The 23500-nt window shown below is 43.7% G+C and overlaps 1 protein-coding gene across 1 annotated transcript in view; it reads left to right on the top strand.

Annotated features, from left to right (window-relative positions):
- cacna1b (calcium voltage-gated channel subunit alpha1 B) overlaps positions 1 to 23500 on the top strand; it is a 499280-nt gene that overhangs the window by 405269 nt on the left and 70511 nt on the right. Inside the window, exons 29-35 of the mRNA XM_033049244.1 lie at positions 7903 to 7999; positions 8893 to 9053; positions 11123 to 11260; positions 16291 to 16492; positions 19345 to 19509; positions 21773 to 21883; positions 23190 to 23273. Of these exons, the coding sequence (XP_032905135.1) occupies positions 7903 to 7999; positions 8893 to 9053; positions 11123 to 11260; positions 16291 to 16492; positions 19345 to 19509; positions 21773 to 21883; positions 23190 to 23273 (958 nt within the window). The remainder of the gene's footprint in view (positions 1 to 7902; positions 8000 to 8892; positions 9054 to 11122; positions 11261 to 16290; positions 16493 to 19344; positions 19510 to 21772; positions 21884 to 23189; positions 23274 to 23500) is intronic.

Raw genomic sequence — 23500 nt, 5'->3', positions numbered from 1 at the left:
GCTCAGCACGCATGCGCGACATACTTCAAAGCAGCGGTGTGGAATCACAGATAGACACAGTTATTGAAGTAAACATAGTAAAGAAAAGGAGACATCAGTTTATCATTTTGACCCATATTATTGAGGGTGGGAGCGGAGGGCACGTAATCACTCATCGTAACTCCTCATAAAATACAGATCAAACTTCAAACTGGTAAGTTCTCGTTTAATCTTACTATTTTACTTCGGAGTCACATGAGTGACTACTGAAGACTTCAAAGCTCTGTGATTTCAAACAGTGTAACAGGTATTACTTCACGCACTGCCGAAGTCCTTGAGGGAGGAAGTGTGTTATAGTAATCAACCAATGAATCTGTTTGTAGAAAAACACAATGGTATTTTTTAACAATAACAACAAAGAAATTAAATTGCTCCCCTGGGCTTAAATTAAATATTTGCAGTGTGTAAAAAAAATTTCTGCAAATAAAGCAGGTTTTGTCAACGGCTTATTATAAAATTTCTGAACGGTCTTTCCCCCGACCATCCTGCTGTAGTCAGGATGTGGTCTATAGGCACGTCCATTCTTTTGGCCGTCGACGTGGATGCTGCCCTGGTGGAGTGAGATTTGTACATGTTAGTGTTTATCCCAGCAGCTTTTAGCACCTGCTTGAGCCATCTCGAAATGGTTTGGCTCGTCACCCGACCATAAGGTTTTTTATGACTGACCCACAAGGCTTTTCATCTCCCTCGAATATTTTTGGTTGTGTCTATGTAGGATAGTAGGTGGGTCATGGCACATAACCGTGGTTCTGGCGGGTAAGCCCGGAATTCCACGACTGGATTAGGTGTTCCTGGTCTGCTCTGTTTGATCATTCCCTGGATAACGACAGAGATCTGGTCTGGAGCTGTGAGCATGCTGTCCAGTCGCAATAGGTGTAGTGACTGGACCCTCTGTCCAGATACAAGTGCCATCAACATGAGTGTTTTGAGCATAGATTGCTCCAGGTTGAGGGATCTGGCTGGTGGCCATCCCCTGAGGTATATCAGGACCACACTGACATCCCATGTATGGGTGTACCTTGGTCTAGGGGGTTAGAGTTGTAAACACCCTTCATTAGTTTGACCACCAGCGGGTGGGACCCCATGGCCTGTTGTCCTGGAGCTGGTTTTAAATAAACAGACAGGGCACTTCTAGCTGTGTTGATGGCTCTGTAGCTGAGTCCTTCATCGTGGTGACGGTTCACCAGGAATTCCAGTACGTTGGTAACTGTAACGGTTGATTGGGTGGTCCCTGTATCCAAGCAGTACTTCCCCCATTTTTTGATGCTGGACAAGTGCTGTTTTTTAGTGGATGTTCGGAGGGATGCTGACATGGTGTCGACGGTTTGTTATGATAATCCCAGTCCCAGAAGTGGTTTGTGCAGAATCTGCAACCCAGGAGTTTGATTTTTTTTAAATTTTAATTTTCATGGCACGGGTGGCTTGTGCCCGACACTGGGTGTTAATAACTCTGGGTCACTGGGGAATACCATCGGAGTTTCAACAACCATGTCATGGAGTATTGGGAACCATGGCTGCGTAGGCCAGTCGGGTACTATCAAAATACCTGAAGCAGAGTCCATTTGTATTGTGCGTAGTCCCCGACTGATGAGGCAGAAGGGAGGAAATGCATAGAAGAAGAATTTCCCCAATCCAGCGCGAACGCATCTACCGCTGCTGCCTCAGGGTCTGGTTCCCAAGTGACATACATAGGTACCTGGTGATTTAGCCTTGATGCAAATAAATCGATATCTGGCGTGCCATATTGCTTGATAACTTTTGCAAAAATTTTTGGGGTTTTAACATCCATTCGATGTTGTCATTAAATTTACGTGACCTGGTGTCTGCCACTGTATTTAGCTTACTTGGCAGGTAAGTTGCTGATAGCCAAATATGTCTTTCAACACACCATTGCCAAATTGTGTTGCCAACTTGTCACATGATACCGATTTTATGCCGCCCATATGGTTAATGTAGGCCACCATTAGTGATGATAATAGGGCTGAAAACGATGCCAAACGTTTTTTGCCCACCACTGTAGTTCTGATATTGCTTCAGTGGGTAACTTCATGACACGATCATAATGACCTGTATGTCGTTTTTGGTGCCTGTACCTTTGCTCTTTGTAAGTTTTGACAGTGCAAAGGTCCGAATTATGTAGCCGGAAATGCTGCTACCATTTTCCCAATTACTCTGTTACTTGTCAAATAGTTGGTAGTTCGTTGACCATTAAATTGTTGCATGATTGTGCCAATTCAACTATTTTGTCTCTTGGCAATGTTACAGTCACGTAGACTGAATTAATTGTGAAGCCCAAGTAGTCCATGATAGTGGATGGCTTCAACTTAGACTTATCTGGATGTAAGACAATCCCAGGGTTTCGAATAACTGTTTGGTAGCTGATACAGCTAACATAGTCAATTCCATGGTCTTGCCTACCATTTAAGATATCATCAAGATATGCCATGACAATATGTTTTTGTCTTTTGAATATTGCCAGAGCTGGTTTTAATATCTTGGTGAACAATCTTGGGCTGATGTGAACCCATTGGGTAACGCTTTAAACTACTATAGCTGCCCCATCCAGGTAAATTTCAGGTATCTGCGATGATCCTTGTGAATGGTACTAAATAGTAAACATCTTTAAGATCAATGCTTGCCATGAAGTGTCCTTTGGAAATTAGTTGTTTGGCAGTAACAACCGTTTCCATTTTGAAATGTATATACTTAGCAAACATATTTAGTGAAGTTAAGTCAATGATGATGCGACATCCACCATCTTTTTTGGGTTTAGTGAACATATTTGATACGAATTCCAAGGGTTCATCTTTGTAATTCACCAGGTCACCAGTTCAGCTTGTCCCTCTCGTTTCTTTAACGGAGAGGGGAAAATACCCTCTGGGGTGAATGTTGAACTGGTGGCAATTTTTCTAGTATGAATTGTATTTGTATCCACTAATGCCATTGAGTATATACTGATCACTCGTGATAGACTCCCGTGCTTCTATAAACAGGTGTAATCTCCCCCCTGTTAGTATTACTCTATACGCTGGTAGGAACCAGACCCACCTACCTCCATGGTTATGGGTATTCTTCTGTTTCCCGCCGGTCCAACAAGTGTTGCACGTTGTCTGACGTGGCGGTGACGTTGGGGGGTGGCGCATTTTCCATGGGGTCCGCTCTGGGCCCTGGTCTAAAGAAGACTTCCGGGGATAGAATGCGGACCCCGAGCTTTCACCAGTCCCATATGTTAGACATCGACTGATGGACGCGATGGGGTGCTGCTGCTTAGGAATTATTGTTTTTGGTTTGCTCTTCCTGTTCCTGCACCCCTTTCATACTCCCGAGATCTTCAGCCATCGTCCCCTCTTCTTGACCAGCCCAGTCCTGGTCACCAAAGCTACCCTCGGGTAAGGAGGAAGCAATGGACAGTGCACAAGGCACTGTGGAGGGAGTGCCTGAACTCCCCCTGCGAGAGCGCCCCTCACGAAGCGCGTCCCGCTAGAGCTCCTGCTCCAGGAGCCGCTCCATGCGGCTCAGGCGGCTGTCTCTCCCCCGTGCGGGTGGAGAGACGTCCCCGTCCGATAAGTCGGAAGCCACCGGCCGGACGCTTCTTCGGTAGCTTTACTTCCAGCCCGCTGCTCAGGCGCTAGCGGGCTGGGCTCGGCGCGGTGTCGGGGAATAGCGGAGCACCCGGTAAGCGGTCCTACCGCCTTGTTGCTGCCCCCCCTCCCCCAGATGGAACGCTCCTCCGTGGAGTCGAGCGGGGGACAGGTTTGTCCAAGAGCCTTTCTTCTCTGCCTGAAGGCAGAAGGCTCCCTGTGAAAGAAAACCCGACCTCAGAGCTTACCTGACGGTCCGTTCTTTCACCTGTAGCGGGAGCGCCTGACTCCCGATGCGGCCGCTGTTGCACTGCTGAACGTAATGCCGCGCATGCGTGCTGAGCGGGCTCTTCAGGTAGTCACTCACGTGACTCCGAAGTAAAATTATATCTGGTGATTAACAGTGTGTGTTACTTTTTAGCCTAATATTAATTGTCAATAAATGCTGATCAACCAGATTTGCCCAGGAAATGGCCAATTAAACTTGTTCATTTCATGCTTTTGTGTGAATTGTTGTTTCATGATTGGGAAAAAAAAAGCATTTTATTACTCGGAATCACTGCCCACAAGAAGAATGAAATTGTAACAGTCAGTGTAATTGAGTCAATCAGAATCCAGCAGCAGGGTCATTAAATTAGCTTTACTGAGTTAGCTCTAAAGGCTTGGATTATGGATTTAGTGACCTTAATTCCAATCTCACCCTGGAAGCAGGGAATATAATTTCAGGTATTTATGCATGTTCTAGGATTAATAAGCAGTATTAATATTGGTGACTGAAACCACTGCATTAACATGAAAATCCAACTGATTTGAAAGGTTAGTAAAACATGGATGAGTAAAGCCCAGGAACACGCCTTCGGCATATTATCGGGTTTTTGAGATAATAACTAAGAAAGTTGATGTAGATGATATCTGCATGGGCTTCAGCAAGGCTTTGGACATGGTCCCACACTGTAGGCTGGTCCATATAGTTAGGGAACATCAGATCCAAGGAAAAGACACAAAGTGTTGGAGTAACTCAGCGGGTCAGGCAGCGTCTCTGGAGAACATGGATAGGTGACGTTTCAGATTGGGACTAAGAGTCCTATCCATGTTCACCTATTCATCCACGTTACCTAACCATGTTCTCCAGAGATGCTGTCCAACCCACTAAGTTACTCCAGCACTTTGTGTCTTTATTTCTGTAAACCAGTCTCTGCAGTTCCTTGTTTCTACAAAGGATATAATGAGGCGACTTCTTCAGATGCACTTCGAGGCCTGAGAAAGGAAATGTATCCAAAATTGGCCTGGGGATGGGAAGGCAGAGGGCAGTGGTGAAGGTTGTTGTTTTGACTGGATACCTGTACTGTGTGGTGTACTGCAGGGATCAGTACTTGCAAAGCTCTGAGCTCGAAACGTGATAGAATTATCATGCGGGCATTTCTATTCCAGTTTTAATTATTAGACTTACTAATGCTTTGGTACCTATGTTTGAAATCCTTCAAAAATCAAGTGTGTGTCGAAGAGCAGTGGGTGAATTTTAAGTGTGAGGCTATAAAATGAATAGTTTATTATCAGAATATGCATTCTAAAATGATGGCTGCCCTTCTAGCTGAAAGCTGGATGATCATGAGTTCACCTTACGAGTAGGCGCTCAGCGCTTCAGTACTTAAATCACTGAGTATGTGTTATTGATCTTAATGGCTGCTTCAGTATGTTTACAACTGATGTACAAGGTTACATATTTACTGGAGTCCTTCGACTTTTCAACACTTCTCAATCCTAACATAACACAGGCTAAAAATCTATTCTTTGGCATTCTCTCCCTGATCCTTTCCACCTTAAAGAAAATAAGACACAAAGTACTGGGCTAGTCAGGCAGCACCCCTGGAGAACATGGACAGGTGACGTTTTAGATTGGGAACCTTTTTATGTGGTGGGTCTATCCATGTTCTCCAGGATGCTGCTTGACCCGTTGAATAGCTCCAGCACTCTGTGTCTGGTTTTTTTCTAAGTCATTTTGTAAGGATCTCGCTTTAGTTACATTTAGAGGGGATATAAAGAAAAATTATTGTCAGCAGGTAAGAATGGAAATCTGGAATGAGAGGATGGTGGAGGCAGAAACTCTCACAGTGTTTTAAGAAATGTCTAAATAAGCCCCATGTATCACCAAGGCATAAAAGGCTATGGATCAAGTGTTTGCTGAGGAGTAACTCCAATCTCTTGTGTCTCCAGGTTTCTGAGTAATGTGTATTTAAGGAGCGAGAAAGAGAGAGAGAGAGAGATGAAGGGCCCAGGCCAGAGAATATATATACGAGCTAATGCACTGGCTCCGTGAACTTGAGCTGCCTGACCTTTGTTCCTGGTGTTTTATTGTGGGTGACCAGAAAGAGTATCATTCTTTTCCCTCTGAGTATTTTAGCTGTATTTTAGTCTAAACTTCAGATATCCATGAGCAATTGCTGTGTGAAACTATTAGATTTTTTTGTTTAAGAAGGAACTGCAGACAAAAATGCTGGAGAAACTCAGAGGGGGGGGGGGGGGGGGGGGGGGGGCAGCATCTATGGAGCGAAGGAAATAGGCAACGTTTCGGGCCGAAACCCTTCTTCAGACTCCGAAGGAAATAGGCAATTCCTTCGCTCCATAGATGCTGCCTCACCCGCTGAGTTTCTCCAGTATTTTTGTCTATTAGGTTTTTTTGTTAACCAGCTTTTTGTTAAACCAGAAGGCTGTGGAGGCCAAGTCAATGGATAATTTTAAGGCAGAGTTAGATAGATTCTTGATTAGTACAGGTGTCCGGGGTTATGGGGCGAAGGCATGAGAATGGGGTTAAGGCAGGAAAGGATAGATTAGCCATGATTGAATGGCGGAGTAGACGTGATGTCACATATGAATTGAGGTTCTATCTCTGCGTGGAAAGCATCCCCACACCCAAACCCCCCACGTCCCTGTAGACCACTCGGCACCAGACGTTGGAACAGAACACAGCGGTATGTCTGGGTGGTAAATAAGGATCAGGATGTACCAGAATAGTGGCTGCGAGAGCCTGCTCCATGTGAGGTGGAATGAGGCAGAGATGTAGCACCAGGTGTGAATGATTTAGGATTCATTGAGATTGAGTGATTATTTAGCATTAGGGATGATTTCAGGGCCTGACTGTAGTGAGTTTGGACCCGAGTGGCCATGGCTGTTGCTGTGGGGTCAGGAACTTTTCGACGCCGCCGGTTTGGCACCGCCTTTTCGGCGCCGCTGTTTCAGCTCCTCCGTTTATAATATCTGTACTCATCAGAACCCTAACCCTAACCTAACCCTAACTCTGACCCTGACCATAACCCTAACACCCCAAAACCCTAACCCTAACACCCAGAAACCCTAACTCTAACACACCAAAACCCTTACCCTAACACCCCGAAACCCCAACCCTAACACCCCGAAAAGGCGAAACGGCGGTGCCTAAACAGCGGCGGCGAATGGTACCATTCCGGTTGCTGTGTATTATCTTTGGTATCTCACACGCATGGTGACATACTTGGAGCACAAAGTGACTGGTATAAACTAAATGTTCACAAGTGATTGGAGCAGAATTAGGCCATTCGGCCCATCAACTGTACTCCGCCTTTCAATCATGGCTGATCTATCTTTCCCTCCTAACCCCATTCTTCTGCCTTCTCCCCATAACCCATGATACCCTCGGTATCATCCACCTGCCTCCGCTGACATTGATTTCCTGCATTTGTGTTTGTACAATTTATATGCAACAGCCCTCCACTCACTAAAATATTTAATGGAAAAAAGCAGTATGTGTTTGTGAGGCGATGTTGCTGTTGTTTTTGCCATCAGTTCTGTTGCCTTCAGAAGGCGGGCATATCTCACAGCTCCGTCTCACGCACCAAGGCTTGCGGAAGCAAGGGATCTTGGTGCCTGAGATCGACACAAAGTGCTGGAGTAATCCAGCGTGTCAGGCGGCATCTCTGGAGATGAAGGATGGATGACGTTTCAGATCGGGGCCCTTGTTCAGACTGTAGTGATACAACAAGGGGAGCCTGCTCTTCCCTTGTTCTATCACTACCCCCCTCTATAGACTCAATTTCTTCACTGGTGGGTTCTACGTGTGATTATCCTCTAGTTTATTCCTGTTACAGAGGTTTGAATTCTAATCCATGTAAAACCTTTGCAATACCATCTCCACTTGACGTTGAGTTCCCGGGGAGCCGGTGCATTGAAACAGGCCTGGCGATGCAGCACAAGTGTGCTCAGTTACTTTGCATTCAATGACGGTTAACTCCGACCCTTTATTTGTTAGCGGAACCAAAGGGAAGGACCTCAACACCATCAAGTCGCTGCGGGTACTCCGAGTCCTACGGCCACTGAAGACCATCAAACGTCTGCCCAAGTTAAAGGTACTGACATACAATTATTGTGCTTTTGCAGAGAACTCCTCCTGGAAAACCTGCTGGTAAAATCACAATAAAGCGCGAATACTTCCTTCCTACAGTAGTTACCACAGTCTGGAAAGCCACCTACATGTTTTTGGTCACCTTGTTTTAATTCCACAAATATATGAAGCTGAAGATAGACGCTGGAGTAACTCAGCGGGACAGGAAGCATCTCTGGAGAAAAGGAATGGGTGATGTTTCGGGTTGAGACAACTTCTCTCGACCCGAAACGTCACCCATTCCTTCTCTCCAGAGATGCTGCCTGCCCGCTGAGTTGCTCCAGCTTTTTGCGTCTATCTTCAGTTGAAAGCAGCATCTGCAGTTCCTTCCAACACGATATAAGAAGCTGGGTTTTTTTTTTCAAATTCAGGCTGCATTTCTATTTCATTGGGCACCTCCTTCGCAGCCTATGGATGGCAGGGAATAGTACCTATTCTGTTAGTAGCTGAGCTAAATAATTCACACTCCGCAAAAACAAGATATCAATCCACCTTTTTCAAAATATCTGTAACCCACTCTCCAGAATGATCTTTGAATGAGACTGCCTGCTTTGCATGTTGCTGCTCGGGGCCACAATTGTCGAAAAATAAAGTGTTGTTAAGTTCTTGATAGCCAGAACAATTTAGGCATTCAAGGTAAAACGAGAGTGAGTAAAGACCCAATGATGTTCCCTAACATTCCTTCAGAATGTTCCCTAACATAGAGATGGAACTATCTATTGCCCATTCCTCAGAGAGCACTGTCTATAAAACGATAATCACAACCGATATCGACTTTCCTTAATAAAAACGGCAATTAATTTAGTCTTGTTTACAATTGTTTTCGTTAGCATCTGACTCAATGCGTGTTTCCTTCAGGCTGTCTTTGACTGTGTGGTTAACTCCCTGAAGAATGTCCTGAACATCCTCATCGTTTATATGCTCTTCATGTTCATCTTTGCTGTCATTGCCGTGCAGCTCTTCAAGGGTAAATTCTTCTACTGCACTGACGAGTCCAAGGATTTGGAAAAGGATTGCAGGTGAGACGTGACAAACTGGAATGAGAGTGAAGATCGGGAGGCAATTTTTGCACAATATTCTCCCTCGGATAGTTCAATGATTCAATGGTTCTTTGTTTAAGAAAGAACTGCAGATGCTGGAAAAACTCAGCGGGTGAGGCAGCATCTATGGAGCGAAGAAATAGGTGACATTTCGGGTCGGGACCCTTCTTCAGACTGAAGAAGGGTCTTGACCCCAAACGCCTCCTATTTCTTAGCTCCATAGATGCTGCCTCACCCGCTGAGTTTCTCCAGCATTTTTGTATACCAATGGTTCTTTGTTGTCACTTACGCACTGCACAGTGAAATTCTTATTGCATAGCTCACGCATGCCCGAGTTGCCACATTTTAGCACCATATATAGGATTAATAAAACTGAATGAAAGTCACTTTGTGAATTATTGGATACACATGAGGTTGATACCAGGCCAGATTATGGTTAATGACAGTAGCATTTATGTCACCTCAATACTATTTAGCGAGTAGCACAAGGCACACCAAAGCACAACGATGTAACAGCATTGTGTGTGTAAATCCAGTGGATATTACAGCGTTGATGAACGGTACGAAACATCCTCTCGGTCCACTATATCCATATGGACTATGATGCCTCAGCTCACTTGCCTGTATTAATATGATATCACTTTCTGCCTTGCTCATGTACCTGTCCAGATGCTTCTTAAATGTTGCTATTGTTCCTGCTTCCACCACCGCCTCTGGCTGCTCATTTCAGATTCACTCTTTGTGTGAAAACATTATCTGTCACAGCCGCTTCAAACCTCCTCTCTCTCATCTTAAACCTGTGCCCTCTACTTTTAGCCTTATCATGGACAACCGACTCAGGCTGTCGAGCCCATCTGCGTCTCCCATAATTTTACAAACCTCCTCTTAGAGTCATAGAGTTATACGGCATGGAAACCAGCCCTTTGGGCCACCTCATCAAAGCTGACCATGTTGGCTACCTATGTTTGTCCCAGTTCCCTGCCTTTGCCCTACATCTCCCCAAACCCTTCTATTTAAAATGCCTATTAATCGTATCCACCTCCACCACTTCTTCTGGCAACTCATTCCACATTCCCCCGCTCTCTATGTGAAAAACCAGTCCCTCTGTCCCTTTTAAATCTTTCTCCTCCCTCCTGAAAACTATGCCATCTAGTTTTAGACTCCACTACTCTGTGAAAAAGACTGTGGCCATTCACCTTATCTATACCTTTCATGATTTTATATGCCTCTATAAAGTCAGTCTTCAGCCTCCTAAGCTGCAGGAAAATATGTCCTAACCCATCTGTCTCGCCTAAAGCCCCCTTATCTCAGTGACATCCTCGTAAATCTTTTTTGTGCCCTTTCCAGCTTAAGTGATAGGAGCAGAATGAGGCCATTTGGCCCATCATGTCTACTCTGCCATTCAAACATGGCTGATCTATCTCTCCCTCCTAACCTCATTATCCTACCTTCACCCCATAACCTCTGACACCCGTACAAATCAAGAATGTATCTATCTCTGCTATTAAAATATCAATTGACAGCCTCCACAGCCTTCTGTGGCAAAGAATTCCACAGATTCACCACCCTCTGACTGAAGAAATTCCTCTTCATCTCCTTCCAAAAGGAACGTCCTTTAATTCTGAGGGTATGGCCTCTAGTCCTAGACTCTTAGACTTAGTGACACGCTTCTATAAGTTGGGTGATCTGAACTGCACACAATACCCCAAATGTAGCCTGATCAGTGATTCGTACAGTTGTAACATGATGTCCCACCTCCTGTACTCAATGAGTGAAGAAGGCAAGTATTTCCAACGCCTTCCCCACCCTGATAACCCTAAAGTTGCGTCACACTTTCAGGAAACTACATTACATCCAGGTCACTCTATTCAACAACATTCTACAGGCGCGTCCATTTGCTGTGCGAGTTCTTTTCTATTTTAACTTACCAAAGTGCTTCTCCAGTTCTATCTGTTATTCCTTGACACCCTTCCCAGCTCTCCAGCAATTTCCTCTTGTCACAAAGAATTATAAAGTGGAAGCATTCACATTCTGCCGTTACTTTGCAGGGGTCAATATCTCGTTTATGACAACGATGATATTGAGGCAGAACCTCGAGAATGGAAGAAATATGATTTCCACTACGATAATGTGCTGTGGGCCCTGCTAACACTATTCACAGTGTCGACTGGCGAAGGGTGGCCAACGTGAGTATCCAGCATTAGATCTTAGTGCAATGGTCATTGGAGATCATTGAGGGCAAAATACAGTACACTGGCATCAGCCACATCATTGTCTGGTTGTGTTCCTCTGGTTGTAAATGGAGCCTAATGCACAAGAACAAGGATAACTGGTGACCTGAGCTGAATTTCATACCACGAGTGCCTCAGAAAGGTTACTTCTGTGGTGTGTTAAAATATACAAGGGTGGAAGTCTTTTTTTTTTTTCAATGTTTTATTTAACACAACAAAACAAAAAAGAGAAAGAAAAGAAAGAAACAAAAGGCAACAGGAAAAAGCCGGCAGACATAACAGTATTGGTGCAATCCACATGGTGCTACACAGTCAGGTATTGCAAGAGCATATGAGCACAGGACTACATCACTACAGATAATATGAAATTATTGGTCTTTGAGGTGGTTGATAAATGGTCCCTAAACACTGAAAACGTTGTTGGGTATCTTGGAGTTGTAGAAGCATATCCTTTCCATCTGTATGACTATTATCATTTCATTGAGCCATTTTTCGAAGCAGGGGGATGTGGATGATTTCCAGTCTGTTTGGATCATTTTCTTGGCTGCCATCATACCAAGCATCAGTGCTTGTTGTTCTTCAGACGTGAAGTACAAAGCAGTCTCTGAGCATCCAAAAAGTGCCAGTTCTGGATCAGGGGGAATATCTTTTCCATAGACCCCAGAGAACCACTTAAATATTTCAGACCAGTATCTTTGTATATGAGGACAGAGCCAAAAAATGTGTTAAAGACCCATCTGCACCTTTGCATCTGTCACATAGTGGAGAAATAGCTGGGTAGATTCAATGTCATTTGGTCATTGAGTAATGGAGTCTATGGATGACTTTAAACTGAATCAGTTTATACCTGACATTGATCGAACAAGTTTGGATTCTGGTCAAACCTTCATTCCAAATGTCGTCAGACACCTCAAAATTCAGCTCAGTAGACCAGGCTTCTTTCAGATGGGTGGGTGGACGTGTTTTAATGAGAGACTGCAGACGATTAATTGATGGAATGGATTGGAATGGAATACTTTATTGTCACATGTGACAAGTCACAGTGAAATACTTTGCTTGCATGCCCAAGGTATGTAAATAGTCGCCACATAAACGGCATGGACTAAGTTACAAAGTACCCGCACCGGCTCCTCCTCTGTTCATACCCCCACCCACACACCCTGCTTCACGCTAGTTCCCCCACACCCTGGCTTTCCATTGTTCTTCCCTCCCGCCCCCACTCCTTCACGGCGGCCCCCCCCACGATGATAAACGAGGCAGAAGGATTAGATTAACAATTTGTGCCAAGGACTTTTTTATGTCTACCAAATATTCTGACATAATGAACACTTGGCACCCACTGCCTTTGTGTTGGCGACATAATTGTCAGAAAATGTCCCAAGAAAGTGCAGTCACGGTGGCGCAGCGGTAGAGTTGCTGCCTTACAGCGAATGCAGCGACAGAGACCCGGGCTCGATCCCGACTACGGGTGCTGTCTGTACAGAGTTTGTACTTCTCCCCGTGACCTGTGTGGGTTTTCTCCAAGATCTTCGGTTTCCTCCCACACTCCAAAGACGTACAGGTTTGTAGGTTAATTGGCTTGGTAGATGTAAAAATTGTCCCTAGTGGGTGTTGGATAGTGTTAATGTGCGGGGATCGCTGGTCGGCGCGGATCCGTTGGGCCGAAGGACCTGTTTCTGCACTTTATCTCTAAACTAAACTAAACTAAACTAAACTAAAGGAGAAGAGGAGATGTACACATCCAGTGCCCAAATCACAAAAGGTTAGCAGGCAGGGCCCAGTAGTTGAGAAGCCAAAGGACATTTTGGTCTTTATTGCAAAGGGTTGGAGTTTAGAAAAAGGAATGTTTTGTTTCAATTGAATAGGGTGTTGGTGAGATTACACCTCATGTAACACACGTAGTTTGGGTCTTTTTGACGAAGGAACGATTAGATGCAGCCCAGAGGAGATTCAGCAGACTAATCCCTGAGATGCGAGGAATGCCATGTCAGGAGAGGCTGAACTGGTTGGGTTTGTATTTCATGCAGTTGAGAAGAATGAGGGATGACCTCATTGAAACATACAACGTATTGAGTATCAGAGTCAGGAAGTCATGTTGCAGCTTCATAAAACTTTGCTTAGGCTGCATATGGAGTATTGTGTGCAGTTCTGGTGGCTCCATTATAGGAAGGACGTGGAGGCTGTGGAGAAGGTGCAGAAGAGGTTTACCTGAATGATGCCTGGATCAGATGCCTGGATTAGTTATCAGGAGAGGTTGGACAAACTTGTACCGTTTTCTTTGGAACTTTGGAGGTGGAGGGAAGACCTGATAGAAGTATATAAAATGATGAGAGGCATGGATAGGGTAAACAGTCATAACCTCTTTCCCAGCAAGGGAAAAACCAGAGGGCACAGCTTTAAGGTGAGAAGGAGTATGTTCAGAGGAGATGCGTAAGGCAAATTAATTTTTACACAAAAATGCTGGGTGCCAGGAATGTGCTGCCAAGAGATGATGGAAGTAGATACGATAGTGGCGTTTAAGAGTAGTTTAGATAGGCATATGGATATGTGAAGAATAGAAGGATATAGTCAAGTCAAGTCAAGTCACATTTATTTATATGGCACATTTAAAAAACAACTCTTGTTGGCCAAAGTGCTTTACATTTGTTATAAGAATAGTATAAACAAACAAACTACATACATATATACATATAGCCCTCAGTGGATGTCAGGAAAGGCTTGGGAGTATAGATAATTTTTTAGTCTTGACTTAAAGGAGTCGATGGAGGGGGCAGTTCTGATGGGAAGGGGGGTGCTGTTCCACAGTCTAGGAGCTGCAACCGCAAAGGCGCAGTCGCCCCTAAGCTTATGCCTAGATCGCGGGATATTCAGCAGCCCCAAGTCGGCCGATCTGAGAGACAAGTTTAACTTTTAGTTTAGTTTATTATCACGTGTATTGAGGAACAGTAAAAAGCTTTTGTAGCATGCTGAACATTCAGCGGAAAGGCAATACAAGATTACAACTGAGTCACTCACAGTGTCCCGATACATGATAAAGGGAATAAAGTGAACAACATTCAGTGTGAGATAAAGCCAGTAAAGTCTGATCAAAGATAGTCTGAGGGTCTCAAATGAGATTGATAGCATCTCAGGACTGCTCTCGAGTTGTAGTCGGCATAGGCATCACACTCAGCACGGATGTCAGTTTAGGGTTTGCTGGATGTTGGTGGCTGGAGGTGATATTCACTTCCTGTTTATTAATTTGTGGGCCGAAGAGCCAGTGCTGTATTGTTCTATGTTCTAAGCAGGCAGGTCGAGAAGTCTATGCTGGTATGAGAATCACAAGTGAGCAGACATGGTTACTAGATACGGTTCCAGTCATTTAAAGCCAAGCTGCGTAGAAATGTATTCTCCTGCGGGTGGTGAATCGCTAGAGTCTTCCACCCCAGAGAATTGTGAAGGCTGAATCATTGGAAGTATTTAAAGTGGAGGTAAATACATTTATCAACGATTGTTGTATTATGGTCTCAGATCTGATGCATCGTAGAAAGGATCAAACATGATCATATTGGATGGACGAGCAGGCTTGAAGGGCCTCGTTGCCGACTCTTGTTCATATTTACCTGTGTTCGATAAATGCTCATATGTTTTCAACGGTCTTCTTGCTAAATGGAACGTACAGCCAATGTCTTCTGTCGTATCTGTAAGGAGCTGACACTATCTAGGAGAAAGCTTTATCTATTTTGAAGCAAATCTCATTGTTTTTTGGCTGAATTTCTTGATGGTTTCTCCAGGGCGGTTTGAAACCCTCTCAGCTGGTGAATTATAAATGTGACTGCAGGAAATAGTGAGCACAGGGTGGATGGAAGAAGCCCCAGGCATCGGATAGAAAGCAAGAAATATATTTGTTTAAAAATTAGCAGCATTTCTTATGTTTTCTCAGAATGTTTATTTTTAAAGATTTGACCCTACTCTCTTCCACTAAGTCAAAAATAGGACTAGTTTTGCTGCTGTACTCGCTCATTCATGAGGAGAAGGGTGGGATGGGAATGTAGTGGAGGGGTTTGTGATATTACAGAGGAGCCTTGGATGTTCTTGTTGCTCGGGGGCTCAAAGTCATCATTTGTGTCAAGCTATGGAGCTGGAAACCCAGCTTGGAATGAATTAATGATCCCAAACGCAAGCGCTACACCTCTGCAGCTGACAGGAAGCATGGGGGAGTAAACAGAGTTGGAACATTCCCAGGGAGAGAATGGTGTTGCAACGGATCTTGGGTTCAAGGGAGTGCCATTGTAGAGCTGGAGGACCCGTTGGGTAAAGGAGGAAAATGCAGAGGGGCATCGGGTTTTGGGGTTGTAATGAATAATAAGATAGCAGGCCGAATGGAGTGAGAGAGAGAGAAAGGTTGTGAGCTGTTAGAAGTGTCACATAGGCATCATTATCTCAGGTACAGCATCATACAGAGGGACAAGTTCATGAGCTGGAGAGATGCAGATAATTCATGGTTTAATAATGATCCCAGTACACAGCAAGTTAGAGTGCTGCCTGCACAGGGATCTCTGCTGTATGTTCTCTAGAAATCCTGGATAAGCAGTTTCCGTATTGTTTTTGAAGTTAGTGTAGGAACTTGAGGGAAAGTTTGGAAGATTTATTCCCTTGTGCTTATTTATTTACTTACAGCTATCTAGAGAAAGTTTTTCAAGGCAATATATACAACTTACACGGTGCACAGAATATATTGCTCATATAGACAGATTCCCAGAAAAGCAGCCACTTATTTTGATGTTCTCACTTGTGATATGGGATTTCAAGGATATTTCAAAACTATTAAAACTGTTACACCACAGTTCAGGGCATGGAGGATTCATATTTCTTTGTGCACAATTTTAGTAACTCAACCCATGCATTTTCTGGAGTGAATTCCATGAATACTTGTTTCCTACTTAGCAAATGACGTTGAGTTACCGTTACTTAACCTCACAAGGTTTTTGTTCTCTCTTCCGCAGGATTTTAAAGCACTCTGTGGATGCTACGGATGAAGACCAGGGACCCAGCCCCAGCTATCGCATGGAAATGTCCATATTTTATGTTGTGTACTTTGTTGTGTTTCCATTTTTCTTTGTGAATATTTTTGTTGCTCTGATTATCATTACATTCCAGGAACAGGGTGATAAGGTGATGTCTGAGTGCAGCCTGGAGAAAAATGAGGTAGGCTTCAAGGATTCACCCGCTTTTGTCTGACCTGTCCACGATTTAGTGTCTGAATTTCTAACTAGCTACCTCTCCGAGTCATAGAGTGATACAGTGTGGAAACAGGCCCTTTGGCCCAACTTGCCCACATCGGCCAACATGTCCCACCTACCTGCGCTTTGTCCATATCCCTCCAAACTTGTCCTATCCATGTACCTGTCTAACTGTTCCTTAAACATTGGTATAGTCCCAGCCTCAACTACCTCCTTTGGCAGCTTGTTCCATACACCCACCACCCTTTGTGTGAAAAAGTTACCCCTCAGATTCCTATTAAATCTTTTCCCCTTCACCTTAAACATTTCTGTCCTCTGGTCTTCGATTCCCCTACTCTGGGCCAGAGATTCTGTGTATTTACCCAATCTATCCCTCTCATGATTTTGTACACTATATATTCTTGCTTCAGGACCCCGATTACCAGAGACTCATTGCTATTTGTGAACTGCATTCATTCATCAACACTTACATCAACTGAATAAAAATAATTTCAGTTTGTTACCCGTCGCTTTTAATGGAAATTTTCCAGTCAATTGTTTTGACAAGTTATATTATAATTCTGCACTTTAATAGCTCATGAAAGGAAAATCACCAAAGGGCTGACTCATTTAACAAGCATGTGTGGGATGGGTTGTACACAGAGAGAAAGAAGCCCAGACCATTTAATAATATGCATCAATAGTCGGGAAAGGAGTGGAAAACGGGGTGATCGCTGGTCGGCGCGGAGTCGGTGGGCCGAAGGGCCTGTTTCTGCGCTGTATCTCTGAAGTCTAAAAGAGAGTGTAGAGGGGAGCGCATGGCTTCTCATGTTTTGCACTCCTAGAAGCTGAAGAGGTAAAGGAGAGTATTTGAGTGTAATCTCACTTTACTGTTCTCAGTCCGCAATCTTGAACTTTACAGCATGTTATGTGTTCAAGTGCATACTTCAATGTGATGGGTTTCCTGACCCCATCACACTCTCAGGCAGTGAGTTCCAGGTGCCCATCTTTTTTCAGATGCAAAGGTGTTTCCTCAACTTCCTTTGAATGCTTCCACCAATTATCCTCAATCTAATCCTAACTCCCCAGATGTTGGCTTCTCCGCGAAGGAAATCGGTCTGTCACAGTGTCCCATGATTTTAAATGCCTCAATGAAATCTCCCCTCTTTCAAAGCGACAAGAAAGCATAAGTGTAGGGCCGTGTGTGTGCAGTGTGTCGGGAGTGAACACAGGGCAAAGGGACAAGATGACTGTTGGACAGAGAGGCAACAATAAACAGGGGCAGACTGTATCCAAAACACACTGGTTACATGGAACTGAATAGCGAACATTATAAAGAGCACTGCGATTAACAAACGAGTATGAAGTGGAGAGTTTGATAGAGTGATGGAGTTGTACAGCACAGAAATTGTCCCTTCGCCCGCCATACACATGCTGACCGTTTTGTCCATCTACACTAATCCCATTTGCAACATTAGGATTGTATCCTTCCATGCCTTGCGTAATTAAGTGTGCATCTAAATGTCTGTCACATGTTCTCATTGCATCTGATTCCACCACGACTGATGGTAGTGTGCTCCAGATATCAACAATTCTATTACCCACTCAGATCCCCTTTAGAACTCCTTCCTCTCACTTTAAACCAATGCCCTCTTCATTGTTGATACCATGGGAATTTTTTTTTGACTTTCTATCCTACTGTATAATTTTACATACCACCGCCAGGTCAGCCCTCAGTCTCCATCGCTCCAGTTAAAATTAACCCAGCCTATCCCATAAATCACATATATTTATATCTCCACAACTAATGTCCTTCAATCGAGGCAGCATCCTGGTGAATCTCCTCTGTGCAGCATCCTTCCTCTGGTGTGATGAAGAAGGCGTTTGGCCTTATTGAAGATGGGTGTAGGGTACATAGAACGACCTGCCAGAAGAAGTATCTGAGGCAGGTACAATAACAACATTTAAAAGTCATTTGGACGGGTACATGGATAGGAAATGTTTAGGACCAACCGTGGGCAAATGGGACGCGCTTGGATGAGGCATCTTGGTCGGCACGGTGGCGCAGCAGGAGAGTTGCTGCCTTACAACTTGGGACGACAGATGGCACAATGGGCTAAGTGTTCGGCTGGCAACCGGAAGGTAGCCGGTTCGAATCCCGCTTGGAGTGCATACTGTCGTTGTGTCCTTGGGCAAGACACTTCACCCACCTTTGCCTGTGTGTGAATGTGTGTGAATGTGTGTGAGTGATTGGTGGTGGTCGGAGGGGCCGTAGGCGCAGATTGGCAGCCACGCTTCCGTCAGTCTGCCCCAGGGCAGCTGTGGCTACAGAAGTAGCTTACCACCACCGAGTGTGACTGAGGAGTGAATGAATAATGCGATATAAAGCGCCTTGAGTAGTAGAAAGGCGCTATATAAATCCCATCCATTATTATTATCATTACAGCGACAGAGACCCGGGTTCGATCCTGACAATGGGTGCTTCCTGTACAGAGTTTGCACGTTCTCCCTGTGACCACTGGAGTTTTCCCCGGATGCTCCGGTTTCCTCCCAAATTCCAAAGACTTATAGGTTTTTAGGTTAATTGGCTTCGGTAAAAAGATTGCAAATAGTCCCTAGTGTGTAGGATAGTGCTTGTGTACAGGAATTGCTGGACGGCACGGACCCGGTGGGCTGAAGGGCCTCTTTCCGTTCAAGGCGACTGTGACTCTGAGGGGTTGCACAAGTTCCATAGCTTCATGTAATGCAATCTTTATGCTCCTCTGCAAATGTTGCATGTCTTTATTCCAACTCAATGGGTTTTTGTCTAATTCCGACCTATTGCTGATTTCATTCCAGAGGGCGTGCATTGATTTTGCTATAAGTGCCAGGCCGCTAACTCGGTACATGCCACAGAACAAGCAAACTTTTCAGTACAAGATGTGGAAATTTGTGGTCTCTCCGCCTTTTGAATATTTCATCATGGCCATGATTGCGCTCAATACCATCGTGCTGATGATGAAGGTGAGACGTGCCAGCCAACAAACACTCCACACTCCTGGGACAGCTCTCCTTCGCATTGGTCATCACATCTGAACACTGAGGTTTCACTTCTGCAATATTCAATGACAAAACCAGACCGTTCTGTTTAAAGAAAAGTTGATTATATGTGACATTTTATAACTCAAATTTCTCTGCACCTTATATTCGTACATGTGGCAATTAAATTGAATCTTGAATCTTGAATCTAGTGGAAACATCCTCTCCACATCCACTCTATCCAAGCCTTTCACTATTCTGTATGTTTCAATGAGGTCTCCCCCCCTCATTCTTCTAAACTCCAACGAGTACAGGCCCAGTGCCGACAAACACTCATCATAGGTTAACCTACTCATTCCTGGGATCATTCTTGTAAACCTTCACATAAAACCAGTAAAAATCACCTATTAGATTTTCCTCAAATTTTCCATCGATTTCAACAGCAAAATAAATTAGGAGGAAAGTGCCAAAGGCAGCTGAATCAATACAACCGTTTTAATTCCATCAGTCAGTCAGAATCAGATTTTTCTTGCAATCCTGTGAACTGATCATCAGTGAAGGTGCTTCACACAACTGGAAATTACCTCTTTGTTTGAGCTGAGAATTTATCATGCACCCGCTTGTTAGGTCTGTCATTAACATGCTACAGTTGAAATTTCAGAACCATCGTGCTGTAATAAGATTTCAGATTGCAAATCAGTAATCTGATTCAGGGGTTGTCATCAAGTGTGTGAAAGAAGCTATTTTTAACTGTCATTCGGACCTCAAATCAAAGTGAAATAATCTTGTTATATTTCATAACTTGTCTGTTTAAATTGGTTGAGAGTTTTATTTAATTTCAAGCCATTTTGTCAACTGCACATCAACCGATGATAGATAACTTCATCTCACTGATGCATGTTCAAGATCACATCAAAGCACTAATAATTTGTTGACTTTCATCAGTCTGTTCGTTGAGAGGAAATGTGTGGTTTATTAACAGTGCATTGTATGGGCAGATTAATAAACGTTCCTATTACTGTACACCAGACTACCTTGAAGAAACTAAAATTAAAAGAATAAATCAACAATACAATATTCTCACAATGCGCTCAGTGCAACAGTTAGTTATTTAAGAATAGATTTGAGATACCTGCTAAAGATCTAACTGATTGCCGTCAATCGTAAAATAATGAATTGTGAGCTATTAAATAAATAAAACATTTATACCCCTATCAATAATATTAAGCAATAAAAAATAGATTTGAATATCATTATGACCCAATAATTATTTAAAAACTTGCATTGTATTATGAGCTATCTACAAATGTCATCTACTTCTGCATAAGCCACATCCCATCGCACAAGTTTGGCACAAGTGCATTGAGGGTGAAAAAGATAAATGATTAATTGCAGAAGGATAATGACGCAAAAAGAGGCTATTCGTCTTTTCGTACCTGGTTGAAATAAAGCTTCCCAGCCCAGTGCTGTACAGCACGAAAGCAGTTCTTCTGCACCCCGTCCACATTAACCAAGTTGGCATATCGGGCCAGTCCTATTATCCTGTATTTGGCCCATAGACCTCTCAAACCTCCCTACCCATGTATCTGTCCAAGTGTCTGCAACCTCACCATTTAGCACTTATTTCAGATTCTGGGAATCGTGGGCCTTCAAATGTGATGTACTGCCTTTTTAGTCAATTATTTTTTTCTTGCAACGTTATTCCAGTCCTTGCACAATTCCCATAAAATCTCCTTTGCAACCTCTCCAGTGCAGCTTCTCAAGCAGGGCTTGCCAGTTTTTGTTATTTCTGGTCAGCCGACTGCTTTATAAAGTCACCGGTAGTGACCTCACGTGGACCATTATGAACAATGGTGTGTAAGAACGAAGGACGCATTTGTGCCATCCATGAAACAAGAGAGCTGAGCAAAGTTGAACATCAGAAAATGAACCCACTTAATAGGTTGTTTTGTGCAGAAGGGTATACTTAGTATTGAAACCCAAAGCTAGGGAAAGCAGCAGTTGGCATTTTGTGTGCATTTGTGGATGAATTAAACATCAGCGAATAATGCATTGATTGCAACAGTCAACTTGTTGCATGGGATAACTTAATCGAGTCCACAGGAATAGTGTGTCAATGACAAACACACAAATTCTGTTCTGGGTTATTGTTCTTGAGTTATTTCATTTCTAACCTTACTGATTCTATTGTTCAAATTCTCCAACTGATTGAGACTAATTCCTGTTTATTTTTACTTTTAATATATAGTTCTATAATGCTCCTGAACCATATGACAGAATGCTGCTATACCTGAACATACTATTCACATTTCTGTTCTCCTTGGAGTGTGTGTTGAAGCTTATTGCCTTTGGTATTCTGGTACGTTACTTTGTACAGTACAGTTCTCACTTAACAATAAGGAAAGTTTTGCAACCATATTGATCCAAATAAGGAATGTTTTTTTTACATAGGGTTATAGAGTCGTAGAGTCATGCAGTGTGAAAACAGGCCCTTTGGCCAACTTGACCAGGCCAACCAACATGCCCCATCTACACTAGTCCCACCTGCCTGCATTTGGCCTATATCCTTCTAAACCTACCCTATCCATGTACCTGTCCAACTGTTTTTTGAATGTTGTGATATTACCTGCCTCAAGTACCTCCTCTGGCAACTCGTTCCATATACCTACCATCACAAAAAAAGTTCTCCCTCAGGTTCCTATTAAAACTTTCCCCCTCACTGTAAACCTACGTCCTTGGGTTCTTGATTCCCCCACTGTGGGTAAAAGACTGTGGATTTACTGTCATGGTATTCCTCTCATGGTCTTATCCACCTCTAAAAGATCACCTCTCATCATTCCTGAGCTCCAGGGAATAAAGTCCTAGACTGCTCAACTTCTCCCTCTAGCTCAACCCCTCGAGTCCTGGCAACATCCTTGTAAATATTCACTGCAACCTTTCCAGCTTGACAACATCTTTCTTATAACAGAGTGACCAAAACTGGACACGATACTCCAAATGTGGCCTTGCTAATATCTTGTACAACTGGAACATAACCTCTCAACTTCCATACTTAATACTCTGACTGATGAAGGCTAATGTGCCAAAAGCCTTCTTGGCCACCCTATCTACATATCCAGTTAGGAACTCCATTTTCTTAAAGATGTGCGTAGATTTGATTTGGTCAGTACCTGAATGTACGCAGAGAGGTCAACTCACTGCTGTGTGGGTGCACGCTGACAAATTAATGCCTGAGCCAAAGCCTCGATGGATGTGAAAAGTCAGGAGGACCCATTGCTTAATGCAATTGAAGGAAGGCAGGCCCTGGCCCACTAATCTCTGCACATCTCCACTATCATGCAGCATGGAAGCTGCCTATTTGGCCCAAGTCAAACCATAAAGCACACTGTTATAGACCCTCTGTATTACAGACACTGACCCAAGTAAAGCTGAACAACAGCAGCAGAGCCTGAGGGAGCCTATTGCTGTAGGGTTGTCCCAACATCAGTGGGTACTTGAGGCTATTTAACATCACGCCGCCATTATCAATGGAAGCGAAACCAACACGGTTTCATAAGTGGGGTAGCGTCTACACAAACTGTCGGGTAGCTCTGTGTGATGCTAACAATGATGGAAGTTTGTTCACTGACAATTCAATGCTGATTTCCTCCATATCTTTCCCATAGAATTACTTCCGTGATGCATGGAATGTGTTTGACTTTATAACTGTACTGGGAAGTATAACTGATATTTTAGTCACTGAACTGGTGGTGAGTAATTTCTACAATTTTACATTGTTTTGCAATCTTCTCTGCCTCGCATCCATCTCCATGTCCCACCCATTCCCATTCCCATTACTGAATCCATAAGCACCGAATGCGCCTGGACAAATGGATTGTTGCAAAGGCTGCATTCCTGTTTCCTCAAATCGCTATAGGCAACAGATTGGGAACCATCCTAGTGGGTAGAACGACAAAAGCTTTCCCTTTGGCGAGCA

Source organism: Amblyraja radiata, chromosome 32 (assembly GCF_010909765.2).
Source record: "Amblyraja radiata isolate CabotCenter1 chromosome 32, sAmbRad1.1.pri, whole genome shotgun sequence".
Taxonomy (NCBI): domain Eukaryota; kingdom Metazoa; phylum Chordata; class Chondrichthyes; order Rajiformes; family Rajidae; genus Amblyraja; species Amblyraja radiata.
The sequence above is the reverse complement of the archived record's forward strand: the minus strand, read 5'-3'. Positions and strand labels throughout refer to the sequence as shown.